We start from the raw sequence: 21,943 nt of genomic DNA, 5'->3' as shown, positions 1-21,943 counted from the left end.
TACCCTTGATTGGTGTTTTTTTTTTTTTTTTGTGGTCTCCACATACTGTTGGTTTGGGTTTTATTCAGAGCCCTGCTGGGTTGAGGGACTTCTTGCATTCTTGGAATCTGTTGAACTTGAATGAAGGACTTCTGGCTAAGATAGACGGTAGTCTTGTTGGTGCCTGGAAATAAGGAAATGGAATGATAAAATATACTCTCCGAGGCTGAATATTCTCTTCCAAGCCACAGTAGAGTATACAGCTAACTTCTTGATTTTCTGAAGAAATGGGGCTACAAGTTTCGAGAGAATGGATAGAATACAAGTAGTTGAAGAGTAGATGGAAGTAACCAAGCATAGGCTATGGCCCATTTTAGGGCAGTGAATTTGGGGCCAAAACATATTTTTTGCCCAGACATCTGCTCCAAGCTGGCTAGAAGACCTCTTGTAAGTTGTAAGAGATCTGTTGCATTTTAGGAAACGGTATCTTCATTGATTCTAACGGTTAAGCCTACTCATCATTCTGCAAGGGGGAAGAGCCAAACTTGATATCGTTGTACCAAATCTGGTATTACATTTTGAAAAAGCACACCATCACCCTTAACTCTAGATCTGAGGTGTCCAACCTTGGCAGCTTTAAGACCTGTGGGACTTCAACTTCCAAAATTCCCCAGTCAGCCATGACCTATGGGGATTTTTGGGAGTTGAAGTCCACAGGTCTTGAAGCTGCCATGGTGAGACGCTTCTGGTCTAGAATAAGAGTGATGGTGTGCTTTTTCAAATTGTAACATTAATACTATGTCTTCCCTACCACCCCAAATCTTCTCTCAGATTGAACAAGTCCTCGTAGTGCATGTCTAAAATCTCAGAATCATTTTTGTTGGCCTGTTCTGACCCTGTTCTACTGCGTCAGTGTATCCTTCTGGAAAGGAAGAATCAGAATAAAACACAATTTTTGTGCTCATCAGCACAAAAGTAAAGGTAAAGGTTTCCACTGTCCAGTCAGGTCCAGTTTTAAGGGGTGGTGTTCATCTCTGTTTCTTAGTTGAGGGAGCCAGCATTGTTCAAAGACACTTCCATAGTCATGTGGCCAGCATGATTGTACGCCGTGGCGCATGGAATGCTGTTACCTTCCCACCGAAGTGGTACCTATTTATCTACTCGCATTTTGCGTGCTTTTGAACTGCTAGATGTGCAGTAACGGGAGCTCACCTCATTGCGCAGCGCTCCAGTCTTGAACCTGGGCTGCCAGCTTATAAGCTCGGGCATCTTTAACCACTGAATCATAACACACACACACACACCAGCACATAGTAGAGGAGAATAAGAACTTTGTTTTTGATAACAGTGCTTCTTCAGATTTATTTTTAGATTGTGTTGGCTCTTTTAGCAGCTCTATCACACTACTGGCTCACTTTCAGCTTGTTGTCAATATCCAGGCTTCTTCTGTTTCACCCTAGGCATTGTTAGCCAGCATTAGAATTGTTTTATGTTAGCTAGTCGTTTGCTCACTTCTGTTTATATAACAGCAAGGTGTTGGAGTGGAGACCCACGTACCTTGACCTCAGAAGCTATTGGTTCATGCGAACCCAGTTTCACTTCTTGAAATTTTTTTTGTCTTTAAGCGGAAACTGCAGCAGAATCATTTGTAACACAAGAAGGGCCAGGTTTAAAATAATACATCTCTCTCCCTCCCTGCTTCCCTTCCAGCCTTCTGAAGACCTGCTCTCTTCAAGCTGAAAATGTCCGGCCGAAGTATTGAGTATGGACAGCTCCCGGAGTATGAGAAGAGTCAGATCAAAAGGACTTTGGAGCTGGGGACGGTGATGACCGTATACAGCCTCAAGAAAAGTAACCCGGAGAGAAGAACCATTCAGGTCATTATGGAAACCAGGCAGGTGGCTTGGAGCAAAACGGCGGACAAGATAGAAGGATTTTGTGAGTATCCTATCTGCTTCACGGCATCCCTCTTAGTATAATTGGAATTGATCCTGTCAGGCGGCGGGGAAATAAAAAAACCCAAGCAGTTCCTAATTTTTATCAATAGTTAGTAAAACAAAATACTGAGAAATGATTGCGTTATTTAATGGTTATTTAATGGTGAATATATTTTACTAAGATGAAGGATATGTATTGATTAACTGATATTGTTCATGACTATTGCTTTTTATATTCACTATAGCTATTCACTACTATATTATTGTTATTGACTATATGTACCTGGACAATAGTCTGTTTGCTAAAGCTTGAAAATGTTAATGGGGGGTAACCCCATTGTTGTCCCCATCCCCATCCCTGTTGTAAACCCAACCCTGTCCCCTAACCTGAATCCCAACTCCCATACCTACCCCACCCCCTCCCTAACCCTATAAAACTCAATAAAACTCTCTCTCTCTCTCTCTCTCTCTCTCTCTCTCTCTATCTATCTATCTATCTATCTATCTATCTATCTATATCTCTATATCTATATGTTCAAAAAGCATTCATCTTCTTCCCCTGTCTCTTTTAGCTAACAAAGTGAGAAAGAGCCTGTGGCCTAGGGGCTAACACTTCTGCTTAACATGCAGACAGCCCAGGTTCGAATCTCAGAAGGGTATGTCTGGCTGATGAAAACCTAATAAGGTCTGAAATAGCTATCCCAGTACTCCCTTAATTCTTTGTTAGCAATCCAAATTTTGAAAAAAACATATCTATATCTATCTATCTATCTATCTATCTATCTATCTATCTATCTATCTATCTATCTATCTATCAATCAATCAAAGAAAACCCAGGCAGTTCAAATGAATATAAAGATTTATTGCAAGCTTAAGTTCTTCACAAGAATCTGAATGACTAACGATCAAAGCAAATTGGTGGGAGATAAGAATCAAAGGAATTCAAGGTGGGCTGGACTTAATTCTCTAGTGGGCGCGAAGGGACTCGAGACTGATGACGCGTTTGTCCCCTCCTTCTTGCAAGTGTTCTTGGAAAAGATGAGAAGAAGGCAATAGATGTTATTAGGTAGTCCTTGACTTATGATCTCAGTTGAGAGCAGAATTTCCGTTGTTAAGCAAGGCGATTTTTAAGGGAGCCATGCCCAATTTTATGTCCTTTTTTTGCCACAGTTGTTAAATGAATCATGCGTTCGGTAAGCGAATCTGGCTTCTCCCATTGACGTGACTTGTTGGAAGCTGGCTGGGAAGGTCACACATAACTATCACGCGACTCCTGGGATACTGCATGTGTTTGTAACGTACAAATATATTTTAAATACATGCCAGTTGCCAAGCACCTGAATTTTGATCACGTAAACTACATGAACTGGAAAGAACTTCCCTTTTCACAATTGCTAGCACGAGATAAGATCAGAATATGGACACATCGATAAGATATTCATCAGGTTTGCACAAATGCTTCAAAATCAGATGACATTTATATCTCGCTGGTTTGCTTAACCATCCCTCCCTCCCTCCCATTCAATTTTTAACCTGCCACAATAGCATGAAAGCATGTTAATTGGAGACTAGAAGTTATATCCCAGGGGCCTTCAAACTTGGCCCTTTTATGACTTCTGTGTTCGTACTCTGCTGTCCACTTCGTATCCTATCTGTGTTTGTGTGGCACCATGCCCATCGCCCTATGGCCTTTCAGCAGTTGCACAGTGCTGGTCTGGGCTTCCCCAGCCTCTCCTAAGCCACCTGCAACCTGCACAGGGCCTCCTCCATCCTTCCACGGCTCCCCTGTGTCGCTTACCTGGGACCCCTGCCACTTCTCCCTTAATAACCAGAGTATCTTGGGGTTATGATGCAACCAAGACTGCTGCGATTGTTGTCACTAAGCAATGTGGTCACAGGACATTGCACGTTAAGACTCGCTTAGTGGTGGCAATTCTAGTCTTGATTGCCGTCATAAGCCGGGGACCATCTCTACCATTTCTAAATGAATATATTTCTTTTGGATTCAAGCGGACTGGAATTTAAGTGGATCTCAAAGAGAGCATTTCACACTGAACCAGGATTTTTTTCATGAGCAAGCAGGAAGGTAGAGTTATCTGGGTTTCATGCACGACTGCAGTTTAAAATAACTTTTTTTTAAAGTGTTAACGTATTAGTAAGAATGACATTCCCTTTGCAAGTGGGCTTACGTTCATTCTTTAAAAATAGCGGTCTTGAAGCTAGTGTATATATGTTAAAAAATGTTATTTTCTGTGGCAAAAATAAAAAATTGTATTGCTCATTTGGAAGTGTGTTTTTTACTTTTGTTGTTGAGTTTTTTTTTTCTAAAATGCTTGTGGGAAACTGGGGGGTTTTACATTTTTAACATACATAACTTTATCAGTGTAAATCTATTCGAAATTGTTGGCTTAGAGTTAGGTAACTTCAGTTAAGTTGTAAATAGGAGTAAAAGCTTAAACTAATTACAGTAAGCTTTGTGGTTGAAAAATTTGCAGTTTTCATAGTGAAAGCATCTCGTTGCAAATCATACACTGTACAAATCAGAATGAAACCGCCTGTTAGTAAAATCACACGGAGATCTAATAAAAACTCAGCACACCTTTGAACAGGTGTGAGTAGAAAAAGAAAGAGAACTTTATAACTTAGCAGGCAAGTGTAACAGGTAAACTTGTATAAAATCCCATTCTTATTTTGCACATGTGTAAAATAATTAAACTTAAATAGATACAAAATCTTATTTTATGAGCATTCTATTTAACGGACGCTCGTTCACTTTCATCATTCTTAAATTGATAGTCCACTGCAATGTTTCTCAATGGGTGGACTTCAACTCCTAGAATTCCCCAGCCAGCTTAAAGTTGCCAACATCTTAAAGTTGCCAACTTTGAGAAACACTAGTCTACTCTATTAGCATCACTACCTTAAAGCTCTTTGACATATTATAAGTTATCGTTATAATTTATTAGAACAAAGCACATTTAGTTTATACTATTGCTTACTGCTGCTTGATGTTCTTGTCCTTTTTTTTATTTCGTTTGATTTTTCTGCATGATCCAATCTGTGATTGAAGTTAACCGCTACTACTTAATAGCCAGTTGAACTAATTGCTTCTAACTTCCAAGAAATGAGGCATGGTGTTGCATCCTGGACCTCTGTCAGATGTTTGATCTCTTTCAGGACCGACCTTCGGAATGCCCAGCATTCTGCAAAATGTGCAAAACATCTACCATCCCAGTTTGTGTGGTTTTCGCCTTCCTGCCACAAATATAGAGTTGGATTATGCCTTTTTTTTTTTCTCAAAGCAGACTGTTAACTGGTTGACTGCAAATTTTAGCTTGTCTTTTTTTGTTCAAGCCAAAATGTAATGGTTTGTTATAGTTAATACAACTGTTTATGACAAACAGCTTTTGTGGGTGATCCATTCTGAACATACCGCAGGGCTTGTGCCTATAATCCTCAATTTTTGCAACATAAAAGGAAATGTTGACGGTTAATTATTCGTTGGTTTTAAAAGACGTGGCTTGGTTTCCTTTAAGGATAGTTAAATATACATTTTGCTGCTTTCCAGTATCTTGATAACATGATGGCTTGTTGAATAAAGTTGTACGTTATTCCCTTTCCTCTTTGTCTTAGATGCAAGTCTTACATCTAAACTGCTTGTAAATTTGCTCAGAATTTCTAAGTGTAACTTCTATTTTTAACAGTAGTCCCATTTTTTTTTCTTCCTTGTGTTAAGCATTTTTGTTGAATCTATGTCAGGTTATTATTGGAGCTGATGTAACAGAGCACTTTGAAATGCAGAATTATCAGGCAGTCCTACAGTCTTGGCATGTCATGGCCGATTTGTATGATTGTAACGAAAAAGCGAGACAGATATGAAAATATCAGGTAAGGCAGGTAGGATGTTCCTTTGCAAACTTGTTGGGTGTGCACCAAGGTTTGCACAAGAAATGCTTTGGCAATGACCATTTTGCACACCTCTGAGGACAGGTATCTGAACATCTGGGAACTCCACTTAAACTGCTTTCCTGGTGAAGTCCTTGGTCCTATCTGAGCTTGGTTGTTTGCTTGCAGACATTCATTACCTGACTAGGTAACATCATCAGTGGTAGGAGTGGGGTTTGCTCTCTGTTTATATACAGTAGATTGCCCTGCCAATGTGGGTGGAAGTGTGGTTTTCGGCTTGGTAGTTCCTCGATTAGGTTTATTTTCTGCTTGATCGTTTGGTTGTTATTAATCCCCACACTTGACCAGCACTGAGGATGTTACCTAGCTGGATAACGAAACATCTGCAAGGAAATAGCCAAGTTCAGAAAGCACCAAGGACTCCAAAGTCCAACTTTGAACTTCTACAAATATTCTCTCCTATTGGTGCTTTTTCAATGTCTGGAATGATGGTCACTTATAGATACCCAACGTTACCTATGTAGGGACTTGTCAATGCAAGGAATGACTTTACTCTCACCACTAAGTCACAGACCCTTATAATTCTACTGAGTAAACCTTTGTGTCCTCAGTGTAAAGAAGACAAGTAGAAATCCTCCAGTAATCTCCATAAAGCTCAGGCCCTCCAAAGCGAATCCCTTTTGGCAACACAAGAGAAAGAAGATGGCATGACGAAATATCCAAGTAGCAACCTTGGGAGGTAGAGATCCTGTCCAGATCCAGGTAACGCTGGGTCTGAAGGAACGAAGAGAGCTTTTCTTTAAACATGAAAGGGAAGATCAAAGGCAAGCAAAGGAAGCCAAAATTGCATGCTTATAGAAGCCACAGCTGTTAGGTCACTGGCATAGGACCACAAGCGAGACAGTTCTGAACCAGTTAAAGCCTGCTGAGATGACCAAGAGTCAGGATGTGGCAGTAGGGATGAGCAGAATTGGTTCTTCTTGTTCATTATACTAAGCAAGTGATCTCGTGAAAGCTTGTCTGGAGCAGTCTTTAAAATGGTCTATACTGGGGAAATGATAGCTAAACATTGTTAATTACTATAGTCTAGGCTGCTGTGTTTCATGCAAAATTGCACAACAGAGAGCAATCCTTCAAACTTCATATATCCCATCACACGATGGTCCTGCTTGGATACATCTTCACCAAATGATCAAATTATTCAACACTGGAACAGCAAGGTACAATTTCAGATTCTCTCTCCAATTGCTGGTTCCCAAGAGGGAGAAAGCTGTTGATTTTCCTGCACTATCACTGAACAGTCACTTCTGCCTTCGTGAGTGAATCATGACATAGCAAGCCTACCCTCATTAGATTCACTGACACTTCCTCTTTGGTGAGAAGAAGCAAGGCTGCAAAAGTGATTTTATCTCTTGCACTATTAAAAAAAAAGTTGCCATTCTCTTCGAAATTGCTTTTAGACCAGCATCAGGATGCATTTTTAAGCATGTTGGGCTGCATAAAATGCAGCATTGGGCAGACTTTCTAGTTAATTAAACTGGTCCGCTAAGCTGCGAGAGGCTGTATTCCCAACGCTGCATTTTATGCAGCCCAACATGCTTAAAAACACATCTTGATGCTGGTCTAAAAGCAATTTCGAAGAGCATCGCAACTTTTCCTGTTCCTAAAAGCAAGGCTGCCATTTTTTCCCCTCTTTTCAATTACTCTTTGTCTGCTGTGTCATTCATTGCTTAAAGCTAACTTCCTGACAGTGGGGGTCCAGAGAGTCCCCACCCATCTCGGTTTTTTTGGTTTATCTCTTTGGAAATAAGCCATGTAAACAGTTGTTGCTCCAGATGTGTACTTCGCTGTGTGCTCCCCGGGTGGGGCCGTTTAAATATAGTCCGTCTCTCGGCAAAAGTTAATGTTGTGTGCTAACACAGCACAAAACATCCATTTCCTCTTTTCCCCACACAGCAGCCCTGCAGTGGCCCGCAAGCGTAACTCAGTATTTGCTGTTGTCTGGGCCACGTTGTAAAATTATGAAGAGCAAATTCAGATGCATTTTCTGAATTCTGGTAGAGTCCTCTTACATTGGTGCCCCTTGTTTAGACCTGACTTTAGGGAATATTTATTATACATAAGTCTAGTGTTTCTCAGCCTTGACAACTTTAAGATGGGGGGGAGAGTACGTCAATTCCCCGAATTCCCCAGCTCGCAAGTTGATTCTCCTAACAGTTCATACCTATTGTGTGGAGTCCCCTTTGTCAAGCTGTGATGGTGAATTTGAGGAAGCATGAAACACGCACCTTGGATAGCCTATTCATAGTTTGGTTCATATTTGGGGGTTATGCCCCTCCTGTTTATCAGACATTCCCCAGCTGTAGCTTCTCTATCCATTAATTGCACTTCCCAAGCTTTATTTATGAGCTGTGGTGGCACAGTGGTTAGAAGGCTAATTCTGCAGGCTAATTCTGCCAACTGCCAGCAGTTCGATTCTCACCAGCTCAAGTTTGGCCTTCCAAGGTCAGTAAAATGAAGACCCAGATTGTTCAGGGCAATATGCTGACTTTGTAAACCGCTTAAGGGGGTTGTAAAGTACTGTGAAGCGGTATATAAGTCTAAGTGCTATTGCTGTTATTTTGTATGGAACACTGGAACACCCGCAATTTCTAGAGGCAATTCGTTCTATGGTTAACTGTTCTCACCGTCAGGAAATTTCTCCTTAGTTCCAGGTTGTTTTTCTCCTTGATTACTTTCTATCTATTGCTTCTTGTCCTGCCTTCATGTGCTTTGGAGAATAGCTTGACTCCCTCTTCTTTGTGGCAGCCCCTGAGATACTGGAAGACTGTTATCATGTCACCGCTAGTCCTTCTTTTCATTAAACTAGACATTCCCAATTCCAGCAATGTTCTTTGTATGTTTAAATCTCCATTAATAGCCACAATATCTTCAGCTACTTTCATTTTGATAAATCTTGTTTTGTTCTTGCCTTTTTGGAAAAAAAATGTCACTTGGACTTGTGACCGGCCCTTTATTTTCTCTCCTACACCCAAGTGAGAAGCTAAAATTAGTTAACTTTCACCTATATGGAAACACAGGTGAAGATTTGCATAATTGGACTGCATGACAAAGGAAGTCACGAGTGCTCTTCCACCATCATCTGACTGCCTATTTTTACCAATTTATCTCCCCTTGTGCACCTCTCCAATTTAGAAGCTTAACCTGTTAAAAATCAGAGCAGGAAAAGAAAACAGTGGCATAATGACGACGGAGTAATCTAAAAGATATACCTTCCAGCACTCTTTTTCATGCAGCATGCATAAAACCTCTAATTTCTTCATCATATGTGAATTGTAGATTTTTTTTCTCAGTTTTATTTCATAGGCTTTCAGAAGGAAGGAAGGAAAGGAAGGAAGGAAGGAAGGAAGGAAAAGGGAGGGAGGGAGAGAGGGAAGAAGGGAGGAAGAAGGGAAGGGAAGGAAGGGGAGGGGTAGGGAAGAAAGTTCAGATATAGATTATAGATAGAATATATCCATGATAGGAAAAACATATTTCTGGAGACAAGCCATTCTACTGATTGATTGTTCTCACGGTCAGGAAATTTTTCCTTATTTTTTGGTTGGTTTTCTCCTTGATTAGTTTCCATTCTTGTCCTGCCTTCAGGTGCTTTGGAGAATAGGTTGACCACCCCCTCTTCTTTGTGGCAGCCCCTCAAATACTGGAACACTCCCCAGCCCCCAGTTTTGCGGGAAGGCATGCAAAAATAATGAAGCTGATACCCATAACTTAAAAAGTTTTTCCCCCCGGATTGATGTACTAAGGCAGGGGTGTCAAACTGCCAACCCGCGGGCCGGTTGCATCGTAAGGAGGCCGCACCCACCCCAGCTCCAGCAAAGCAAAAAAAAGTCATGATGCGTCGCGACACGTCACGTGACGCGCCGAGTTTGACACCCTGTGTACTAAGCTATCAACTGTGTTTTCAGCTACATGAAACAGAATGCCGAGCAAGGTGAAACAAGAATTAAGCTATTGTTGTCACTGTTTGGGGTCAGTGAGGCAAATTTGCAAAGGAAACAATGGCTTTTAATTTTTTTCCATATCCAAGGCTGGTTAGTGAAAATACTGGTCATGTTGACTCCCCCCCCCCCAAAAAAACCCCCAAAAACAAAATCCCATTGTCCGTGTTTGCATTCCGTTTTACACCTGTATTTTGTGAAGGGATGGAAAGAGTTTGAAAAAAAAAACCCAGCTGTCTTTTGTGTTTTCTGAAATATGGAATCAGACTGTCTTTGTTTCAGTTGATGTCTGTTTTATTTATTCAACGGTGTTTATATCTTGCTGCCATTGGTATTGACTCTGGGGAGGGTACGTAGTTAGAGTTTCCCTAAATTTGACATAAAGGAGGGAAAAAATGGGTAGAGACTAATTTGAACACCTGCTCCTTCTTCTCATTTATAATCTTAATGTCAATTCTTCGGCTTTAACTTGAGTCAGCTTTTTCCCTTTCCTTTCTCTTCTCCTTGTTACTGTAGTCACTGAAAGTTAGGCCAACGTTCTTCTACAAACAAAGATTTAATGTTATCTATCTACTTTGCCTTTTACGTAAGTGCTCAAGTCAACAGTTTGATAGTGGTAGTAGTAGTAATGGAAGCTATTGTATTAGCCCGCGAGTATGAGGACATTTCTGGAATCAGAAGCGGCCCTCTTATGAACATATTTTGGGGTGCCATTTTAAAAACAGAAGACTCCTTGGTGATCTCTGAACTTGATTGTTTTCTGGCAGATGTTTCATTACGCAACTAGACCCAAAATATCTGCAAGAAAACAGCCATGCTCAGAGAGCACCAAGGACCTTGAGCTACAATATTCTCTTCTATTGGTGAAAAAGCAAGAGCTGAACCGGATCAGACTACAAATCCAGAATTAATTGTGCCTTCTTTTAACTCATAGCAAGATACATTTACATGGATATCTTAAATTTCCATTGCTATCTCTCCTTCCCTATAAACTTGACCAGACAGAGGTAATCTTGAATATACTTATTTATCTCTTGTTAGAGAGAGGGGGACAAAGTGATTTTCTAGATGACTGAATGGCATTTTACAAAGATCCATAAACAAAATATAGCCCTAAGGCTTCTATATTATTCCTTACCTTTGTTTTTCGTACGTTCCATTATTTCTAAAAGTAGTTGATAAGCCCGTGACCGTGTTACACTGATTGCTTGTGAAGTCTGTAGCTAATTATTTTATTATTAAATTATATTTATGTTACTCAAAAATTACAAATCATGTAATTATGTTTTAATATCAAAGCATAAGTTAAATATTTTACATATTTGAATATTAAATTATTAATAATAATAATAATGGCTTGTTGCACAGTCAGCCAGATGTTTAGATTGGATTTGGCCATTTCAAGCCCTTCTCAAGGACTTGGGATAGGCAGAGGTTGTTGTTTGATAGTGTTATAGGTGTGGTCACAGGTTGTAAATTTTTCTAAGTAAAGTTGCCTTTTGCAGTTGACTGATGGTGAATTTGTCAATGCCGATGGCATGCAAGTGGTGCGCCAGATGTTTTGGCATTGCATCCAAAGCACCTCTTACTATTGGTACCATCTTTGCTTTCTTTTGCCACACTTGTTCTACTTCTGTTTGCAGGTCTTTGTATTTCGTTATCTTTTCAAATTCTTCCTCTTCTGTTCCACTGTCTCGGATGTTCCCACGTCCACTATCCAGACTTTTTTTACTTTAAATTATTATTTATATTATTTCATGATGGGTTTAAACTGCCCAGAGTCATGTTGGTTGAGATGGCCAGTGTAGAAATTTGATAATTTTTAGTTTTATTTACTCCTGAATTTTGTGCCATTTAACTTTTTTGTCACTTTTTCAGTGCTGTGGTAACTTCAAATGATTGCTAAACAAATGTTTGTAAGTCGAGAACTACTTTTCTTTCTCTGTGTATATGTATATATTTGTGTGAGCATGTATGCACATTTATATGTCTATACACAAAAGCACATCTACCCTTGTTTGCACCTACATTTTACACTTATTCAGTAAATTGCTTAGGACTATATCATGTAAATAGCATGGGAGATAATTCCGATTCTAGACTGAAACATTCAAATTTATTCCTCTCTCCTCAACTCTAACCTTTGACCTGTAGGAGAGTCTGTCTCTTCTTACATCCAGTTTGCATAGTGGAATGAAACCACTTCCTCTCTTTTTGAGTCAGGGTTTTATCGAAAGAACGCACACTCCTCGTGTTTCAAATAAAGTTGATTTTTTCTCTCTCTTCCTTTCTCTTCCATGTGATGTAATTACGTTAATAAAACCTTGCATGAGGAAGCATTTTTGAACATTTTCCGACAAACTGTTTGGATGGCGTTTAGAATTCATTTTCTAAGAATGGGCACGTGGTCAAACATTGTTGGAAATAAACCTGATATTTGAATCTGGTGCTCTGCTTATGTCATGTTAACTTCCCATTTTTATTTTTATTTTTTTTTGTGGGGGAAAAGGATAATTTTGAATCCCAAAATGCTCACAGAAGCATCAGTCCTACAGAGGTCATTTCATTATCAAGGGTCTCCACTTCAAATAACTTCTTTGGAAATTTATGAAGAGCTGTTCCAAATGAAAACAAGACTACCTGAATATAATGTACTCAAAGGAGAAGGTTTTTGGTCAAATATGAAAGAACATGTAATAAATATTTTATCATATAGTTTAGGATCAACTAGAACATTTTAAATTCTTGAAGACAAATTGTCTTCAGTAGACGGAAGTGTTTGCAACAGTGCAAATATTCACGCATATTTAGTCCATAACATGCAAAATAAAGAGTTTGGAAATAGATGGAAATATATCAGTTGTGGGTGCTCCATCACTGGAGGTTTTTAGGAAAAGATTGGACAATCATTTGTCCAAGATGGAATAAGGATTTCTACCTTGGGCTAGAAGACGTCCAAGGTCCCTTCCAGCCCTATGATTCTAAGATGATTGCCTGGTATAACTGGTAAATAAATCAGTGTAAGGTTTGATCCAGTAATAAGGTGCCACTTCTTTTATTTTCACTTAGCCAGGTTGAAGCTTCAGCCTTTCTTCTTGTACTGTGACCTGTTTGTCCTTGATGGGATAGCAGTTGCTGCCATCTGTCAGAAAAAAAGCCCTTTTGTGTTCTGTAAACATTTTTTGAGATGTAGAATAGCTGGTGAATGAGAAGGAGCTTCCTGGTTTATTAGAGCAGGGCTGCTGCCTCCAGACTTTCTGTGGTCAAGATGATGCTTTTTGGAAAGGTGCAAAGCTAGACATCCCTGAAACCCTGGGTCACATCTAACATAGGATCACCCTTTCAAGGTAATCCAGACAAGAAGCACAGCTAGAAGTACTAGCCTTAAATCGATAGTAAGGTTGTCTATGGAGATTCTCAGTCATGGTTGTCCCAAAGGTGTTTATTTAGGAGGCAACTGGACTTTCTTGTTTTTCTTTGAAGACGTTTCGCTTCTCATCCAAGAAGCGTCTTCAGCTCTGACTGGATGGTGGAGGATGGAAGGATTTATATTCCTTGCAGACAGCTGGTCATTTGCATTCCTTTAGAGAATTGTTGAGATCACTTGGAGGTTTACCTGTGTCCTAAGGGTGTGAAGCCTTCTTGGATTTAACGTTGTGCTTCAGTTTGAGATGCAGACAACACAAGACTCATCCCCAACAGCCTGCACCTGTCTTCAACAGTGAAGGGACACAGGGCAGAAAACATCCTGCAGCCAAGAAGGCTCCACATCCATTTGCACCACTCAGGTGACCCTGAGGATGCAGATAAACCTCCAAGTGGCCTCAACGACTCCCTAAAATAATGCAAATGACCAGCTGTCTGCAAGGAGTATAAATCCTTCCATTCCCCACCATTCAGCCAGAGCTGAAGAAACTTCTTGGATGAGAAGTGAAAGGTCTTAAAAGAAGAACAAGAAAGTCCAGTTGCCTCCTGAAAAAGCACCTTTGGGATATAGTAAGGTACAGTAAGAGAATTTTGCAAGTCTGGAGTACATCTCTATTCCCTCCCCTTTACAGTCCAAGAAATTAGGGAGAATTTCTCCTTGAGATGTTTGCCGTTCCTTCTGCGGACTCACTTGGTCGTTGTCTACTCTGAAGCAATTCCTCCTGTCTCCCAGGATCATTCCCATACACATAGTGACTTACTTATTATGTATCTACTTACTTAATAAGTGAATTTATATATCCACGCAGCCATCCGAGAAACTCTGGGCAGCAAACAGAGTTTAAAAACAAAACTCAGATGTACAGACAGTTAAAAACTAGGTAGCCTCTTAAGAACTTTCCATGCTAGACTCATTCACAACCATAGCAGAGCCCGTTAGAATTCAGGCCCTGGTGCCTAGAGGGAAAGGTTTTTTTCAGAAAACCAGCAAGGGATAGGGTGGTCCTTATTTGGGGAGAGGGGGGAGCTGTTCCACCAGGCTGCTGACATATCAGAGAAAACTTCTAGACTCGTTTAACCTTTTGGTGCTCAAATGAAAGAAGTATCATTTTGATGATGGTTGAATAGACTCCTGGGAAGGTGCTCTTGAATTGCAAGCACACAAAATCACCCTCATTTACAAATGCAAAATTCACCTTGCACCCTGGCGATCGAGGGAGAAATACGACTAATTAACTTGCTTTCGTTGGCTAGATGGCAACGTTTTTGTGCTCTTGTTCGAGACAATGAGTTTCCTGCAGCAGTTTTACCCAAGAGTCTGATTGTGAAATAGGACTCAGTAGCCATCCTGTAGAAACTTGGCTTAGGTCGACGCAACCTTTACATTTGAGATTTCTTTTGTTTTTCTTTCCAGTGGATTTAACGGAAATAAAGGAGCTCAGACCTGGGAAAAACGCGAAGGATTTTGAGCGTGGAAAAGGGGCACGTCAAAAGGAAGAACATTGCTTCACCATTTTTTATGGCTCTCAGTTTGTCCTCAACACTTTAAGCTTGGCAGGTAAAACCTATTTTGTCTGAATCTCTCCTTTAAAATCCGGGATTGCGACGTTGCTCCTTCCAGATGCTTGCTGACATCCTCTTAATTCTTATTCCCAACTGCAAATATTTTTTAAGCTAACACGGGGAGACTGGTGCCGTCTGGAAGGATAACAAATAAATCAAACAAATACAATTAGTCTTTGACTCACTATCACAATTGGGATTGGAATTTCCATTGCTAAATAATAATAATAATAATAATAATAATAATAATAATAATAATAATAATAATAATAATAATAATAATAGCAATAACAACAACAACAACAACTTGTCGGAAGCCAATGAGGAAGATCACATATGGCAATCAGATAATCTTGGGATGCTGCAATTGTTATAAATGCCTGAATGTTGTTCATGTGGGGACGTTGTGATGGTCATAACTGCCAGTTATTTGTTTGTAAGTCACTTTTTTCAGTGCCATTATAACTTTGAACAGTTGCTAAACAAATAGTTGGAAATCAAGTATGTGGGAGAGCTAGAAAGAAGATAGGATATATGTACATAGTTATTGATGCAGGATTATGTTTGTGTATCTCTATTATTGCATCTTCTAAAGCAATGTTTTCCACTGCTGGTTTGTTTAATGCAGCATTTTTCATTTTAAGATGTGTGAATTTCAGCTTCCAGAATGCTGGGAGCTGAAGTCCACGTATATTAAAGTGGCCAAGTTTTTTTTTTGGGGGGGGGGAGAAATCATGGTTCTATTTTTTTTTTAATTCAAGGAATTCCTTTTAGGCATTTTGCTTTCCTTCAGAAGTATGCAATTTATTCTTGGCATCATGAAGCTGTGCGGTGGGATAACAGATGTTCCCCCCCCCTTTTTTTTTGCATCATCAAGTTTCTTAATTTGCATCTTTATATTTCCTTTCTGTGGCAGCTGACTCAAAGGAGGAGGCTGACAAATGGCTTTGTGGATTGAGCATTTTGCACCAGGAAGCTATAAATGCAGGCACCCCAGCTATTACAGAGAGGTATGTGGAAGAGCTGTTTCGTATTGATATATATTCTGGTAACAGAATAACAGAGTTGGAAGGGACTTTGGAGGTCTTCTAGTCCAACCCCTTGCTCTAGCCTGTACCTTTCCAGACAAGGGGCTGTCCAGTCTATTCTTAAAAGCTTCCAGTGATGAAGCATCCACAACTTCTGGAGGCAAGCTGTTCCGCTGATTAGTTATTCTCACCGTTAGGAAATTTCTCCTTAGTTCTAAGCTGGTTCTCTCCTTGGTTAGTTTCCATCCATTGCCTCTTGTCCTGCCTCCAGGTGTTTTGGAAAATAAGTTGACCCCCCTCTTCTTTGTGGCAGCCCCTCAAATATTGGAACACTTTGTGGCAGCCCCTCAGATATTGGAACACTGCTATCATGTCGCCCATAGTCCTTCTTTTCCCTAGACTAGACAAACCCAATTACGTACACTATATACCGGTATATATACAGATCATTTAACTGTTCAGTCTCACCTGAATTGAGTTCAGTCTTCAGAAGTTCAAAAAGAGACCGCACAACCATTTGTCTGAAATGGTATAAGGTCTCCTGCTTGAAGGCCCCCAAAGTCCTTTCCAACTCTTACTCTATGTTATATGTTCTAGTCCAGATTGTTGCCTTCTGAATCACCTAAATTCAAATACATATATTTCGGAGCCCATTCAACTAATTTTGCAAATCTAGAAAAGCTCCTTGAATGAGCTGCTGATAGCTAGAGTGATGTCCTTCTAATGGATCTGAAGTATCTTCATCCCCTTTGGACTTAAATTCACATCTCACATCCTCCTCTTCCTTCCATTCTTCTCTTTCTCCGTCCCTCCTCTTCCTCTTCCTCTACCTGGACTGATTGTCTATAAGTAATTCTAGTATGCTGTGGATGATACACTAGTCTTGGCTCTATGCTGAAAGTGACCAGAGTGATCTCCCTACTCATAAATAAACATTTTTCACATTCATACGTATAATTCATGCCGTTTGATGCCGAAATGTTAGACAGGCTCTTCAGAATCTGTCCCGGAGTCACAGAAAAACTAAAAAGATACTTTGGTGCAGTTTGCGCTTCATAGAAAGTTATGTGTTGAAACAGGAGCATTCATTTCTGTTTTGATGTTTTATATGTTGAAATTACAACACATCATTAAGTTTGGTCTTCTGTTTACAAAACTAATCCTGGCTGTATTTTTATTGGCTCTAAAGCTGGCTGAGGAAGCTGATTTACTCGGTGGATCAATCCAGAAGAAACAGGTACTCATTCATTTCAGACTCTAAAGCTGTGCTATGTTGTTTTTCTTTATTATGTATTTTTGTTGTAATTAAGTCACTTTAAAAAAAGTCTCCTAAAACTCCATGTGACTAGGCCTTATATATAGAAATAGGAATAGAATAGAATAGAATAGAATAATAGAATAGAATAGAATAAGTGAGGAATAGAATAGAATAGAATAGAATAGAATAGAATAGAATAGAATAGAATAGAATAGAATAGAATAATAAAATAGAATAGAATAGAATATGGAAATGGGGACAGAATGGAATGGAATGGAATGGAATAGAATAGAATAGAATAGAATAGAACTGGAAGGGACCTTGGAGGCCGTCTAGTCCAGCCCCCTGCTCAAGCAGGAGAACCTATACCATTTCAGATAAGTGACTGTCTAGTCTCTTCTTAAAAAAACCTCCAGTGATGGGGCGCCCACGGTTTCTGGAGGCAAGCTGTTCCACTGGTTAATTGCCCTCACTGTTAGGAAGTTTCTCCTTAATTCCAGGTTGCTTCTCTCTTTGATCAGTTTCCAACCGTTGTTTCTTGTCCTGCCCTCTGGAGCTTTGGAGAATCGTTTGATGCCCACTTCTTTGTGGCAGCCCCTCAAATACTGGAGTACTGCTATCGTATCTCCCCTATTTCTTATTTTCTTTACACTAGCCAAACCCAAGTCCTGCAGCTGTTCTTCACATGTTTTAGTCTCCAGTCACGTGATCAGGTTTTATGGTTGCCAGTGGGCACCAGTGCTGGATTATTGTGCATCAGGTCATAAGATGCCAAGGCAGGTTTCCCCAGGAGCTGAACTGGTGGGACCAAGGTTGAGTTTTGAGTCTCCCGGAGATGGCTGAAGGGCTCAGCCCATCCTGTTATTTGATCCTAGCCCACAACACCAAGCTGGCACCTTTGTTTAAATAAGAAACAACACAATGAAGAAAAAAGCGTGATGAATCTCTCCGGGTTCCTTATTGTCCTAGAAAAGACGACGGGATTCACACGGAGTAGACTGGAACTGACGGAGAACTAACACAAGTATTATGTTTTTTGCCGTTGTGTCGACCACAATAGAATTCCAGTCCCTTCACTCTACGAAGACGGAGTATTGAACGGTTTGACCTATTAATAGAACGTAAGACGTCTTCCAAAACCCTTTCTTTGCTTCAGGTATTCTGGGGGATCTTTTGGGAAGATGCCATTGCGAAAGAGAAACAGGTCTAAAGATATTTTTGCAGTATGCTTCCAGGAGGGGGGAAAAAATGACTCAACCGAATAGCCAGGGACTGTTTTCCTTCTAAAAGATGACCTCCTATAGCGAAAAGACAGTTTATCAACATAGCAGCTGACATGAGTGAATTAGTCAAGTGTACCTTTCCTGCATATTGGAGTGCACTTCATCATTTCTCTTAAATAGAGTAACTGTCTGAGTTCAAGGCAGCATCTATCATTTCTCCTTGCACATGGCTGTGCCACATAATGATAATGTAGTAATTTAGCATGGCCTTCAGACTTTTGGATGCCTTGCTGCTGTTATTCCTTCACAGCGTAAAAGGCCAGACTGTGAGATCAGAAAAGCACACAAATGTCCACGGTCTTATAAAATCAAAACTTTCATTTAAGTAGGGATTTTTCCATAAATCGTTTCTCTAGCCACAAAGAATGGAGGCCTTTGAACTAGGGTGCTGGGGAAGACTCCTGCGAGTCCCCTGGACTGCAAGGCGATCAAACCGGTCAGTCCTAGAGGAGATCAACCCTGACTGCTCTTTAGAAGGCCAGATCCTGAAGTTGAAAGTCAAGTACTTTGGCCACCTAATGAGAAGGAAGGACTCACTGGAGAAGAGCCTGATGCTGGGAAAGATGGAGGGCAAGAGAAGAAGGGGACGACAGAGAATGAGGTGGCTGGATGGAGTCCCTGAAGCAGCAGGCGTGAGCTTCAATGGACTCCAGAAGATGGTAGAGGACAGGAAGACCTGGAGGAACGTTGTCCATGGGGTCGCGATGGGTCGGACACGACTTCGCAACTAACAACAACAAGCCACAATATACTACAGCTGGCGGGCGGGAGTCAGCACTGCTTCTGACCAGTATTATAAACCTTTGGGCTGTGTTGCATTGATATTATGTTTTGTTATTTTTAAATCATGCTGGTTCCATGTTGTTGTTTTTTGTTTTTGTTTATTTTGCTTTATCTGTTTTGGCCCTGAATGGTCATCAGCACAAGTTGGTCCTCTGTTGGTTTTTCATTCGGAAGGTCTGAGGGGCAGTAAGAGAGACTTTATAAACTATGGGTCCTTGGTGCTCTCTGAGCATTGTTGTTTTCTTGCAGACATTTCATTACCCAACTGGGTAACATCATCAGTGCTAGAAGGGAGTGGGTTTTGCTCTCTGTTTATATATAAGGAATCAAGGAACTACCAAGAACACTTCCACCAATACTCATAAGGCAAGCAGAGCATAAGACAAGCACAGTATTTAAACAGAGCGCAAATTCCACTGCCTTCAATTACTGAAGCTGTTACCTAGTGGGGTGATGAAGCGTCTACAAGAAAACAAACAAGCTCAGAGAGCATCAAGGACGCCACATTTGTAGATCAAACCTGATCTACAAATATTCTCGGCTGAAGACTATATTTTCAGTAGCGATATTTCATTTGTGAAATGTTCTCTTCACCAACCTGATTGGGGCAGACTCTATCCAGTCTCAAAGTCCTTCAGCTTCCTCAGGTTTTTGGTGGTTTTTTTTAGCATCCTGTGGACATCATTTCACAGCTAGTCCTCTTTTAGTAACCACAGTTGGGACCGACAGCCCCGTTGTTGGATAAAGAATGTTGAGTGAACCTAAAAAGAATGATGTTCTTGGTATTTATTCTTATTCAGCATCAGCCTGAGAGAGTTGAAAACAATACTTCCCTCCATCAACTTCAAAGTGAACAGCGTGAAGTACTTGAAAGATAAGTTTGCGGTGAGTATTGGTTTAGGCTATATGTGCTGCAGCTTACCTATTACCGTGCATTTTACATAGTTCCAAAATAATCAGTCTTCTGGGTTTCATTGGGGAACAGGTTTTTTTCCCCACCTTGGATGTTGTTAATGGCAGAGGGTAGGAACTCTCATCTCCCTTTGCTGTTCCATGGGCACGGGGAAGGTGTGTAAATGTAGCTTTTCAGTGTGCACACCACAGTCGCCCAGAAAATGGTTCCTTCTTCCTATGAAACCCATGTGGCATCTCTGAGAAAGAAGTAATGTCTCTGTGTGTTTTCTTCCTGGCTAGTGCCCTTGTTAGAACAGCAGGAACCTGGATGTTCATGTTCAAATTACGGTCAAAGACCAGAGACCGGAACAAATAAAAACACTCCCTAAATACCCAGTTAAAAATTCTAGAATAAATAATAAATAACACATAGAATCTATATTAAAATCACAATTTGGCATCCAGTCTGTCAGTTACACATGGCCGAACTATACTATAATATCAGTCCATAAGCTGTGGGGCTCGTAGCCATTCACATTTAGGCGAGCAAATTAATAGAAGCCATATTCTCCAGCTGTGCACAAATGCAAAATCTTCATCAGAATAACAGAGTCAGAAGGGACCTAGGAGGTCTTCTAGTCCAGGGGTCACCACCAACCCCTGGTCCGTGGATCAGTACCAGGCCACGGCATGCCAGCAACCGGTCCGCACAAAAAAGCAAAGCCCCATCCGTGGTATGCAGGCAGCACACAAACCCACACATACTCTGGTCCGCGGAAAAACCTCTCTCCACGGAACCAGTCCCTGGTGCCCAAAAGGTTGGGGACCTCTATTCTAGTCCAATCCCCTGCATAAGCAGGAGACCGTATTTCATTTCAGACAAGCGTCCAATCTGTTCTTAACAATCTCCAGTGATGGAGCACCCACAACTTCTGAAGGCAAGGACTTCATCTCTGAAGCCTTAGTGCAGAACTGTCTTTTTGCTAAGGATACTTACCTGCCTTTTCTCTAGCCTGGGACAGGATAAATGGCTTTATGGGTAGGTGTTGCTTTGGCAAAATCTAAATTGCTGCCTCATTACTTAATGGCTGGCTTATTTATATTTTTTTACTCAGGAAATAAAAGCTGCTAAAGAAGAACTTAGCTTTGAGCAATTTCATCTTTTCTACAAGAAGATTATGTTTGACCAACAGAAATCGGTAAATGTTCTGCTCTTATCTGACTTCCTCTTAATGTGTAGAGTGTGTTCTGTGTTGTAACCTGACATGTAGTAATTAGTTAGTACATAGGTTTTCAATCTTATATTTAATTCATGATACCAAAGTTCCTTGCTTTTAATTGAATAGATTCAGAACTATAAGAGTCTATTATGCATACATACGTGCATAGATAGATAGATAGATAGATAGATAGATAGATAGATAGATAGATAGATAGATAGATAGATAGATAGATAGGTAGGTAGGTAGGTAGGTAGGTAGGTAGGTAGGTANGAGAGGCCCAAGGAATAACAGGATCTTTTCTGCTGCCCTAAGTGTGCCTCATCTGACCTTGACTGCCTCTTGATTGTGTTCATAATACAAAAAACGGCAACACAGCTGGTGTTATCTTAAGGTCAGGGAAGTGAGATGCTTCTGCCTCATAACTTGCCAAACTGGATAATTATCTTGCATTCTGCAGAAGGTTTTGGGAATCTTTGCTTCAGGTATTCTGGGGGATCTTTTGGGAAGATGCCATTGCGAAAGAGAAACAGGTCTAAAGATATTTTTGCAGTATGCTTCCAGGAGGGGGAAAAAAATGACTCAACCGAATAGCCAGGGACTGTTTTCCTTCTAAAAGATGACCTCCTATAGCGAAAAGACAGTTTATCAACATAGCAGCTGACATG

At 40.5% G+C, this 21,943-nt stretch overlaps 1 protein-coding gene across 1 annotated transcript in view; it reads left to right on the top strand.

Moving 5' to 3' along the window:
- The first annotated feature begins 1,721 nt into the window (after positions 1–1,721).
- Positions 1,722–21,943, top strand: part of PLCG2 (phospholipase C gamma 2) — a 54,188-nt gene continuing 33,966 nt past the window's right edge. The window contains exons 1-6 of the mRNA XM_015821712.2: positions 1,722–1,917; positions 14,661–14,804; positions 15,726–15,819; positions 17,027–17,074; positions 19,962–20,046; positions 21,171–21,254. Coding sequence (XP_015677198.1) covers positions 1,722–1,917; positions 14,661–14,804; positions 15,726–15,819; positions 17,027–17,074; positions 19,962–20,046; positions 21,171–21,254 — 651 coding nt within the window. The remainder of the gene's footprint in view (positions 1,918–14,660; positions 14,805–15,725; positions 15,820–17,026; positions 17,075–19,961; positions 20,047–21,170; positions 21,255–21,943) is intronic.

This window comes from Protobothrops mucrosquamatus, unplaced genomic scaffold (assembly GCF_001527695.2).
Source record: "Protobothrops mucrosquamatus isolate PMUCROS unplaced genomic scaffold, P.Mucros_1.0 scaffold1386, whole genome shotgun sequence".
Lineage (NCBI taxonomy): Eukaryota > Metazoa > Chordata > Lepidosauria > Squamata > Viperidae > Protobothrops > Protobothrops mucrosquamatus.
This window is presented reverse-complemented; position numbering and strand designations above follow the sequence as displayed.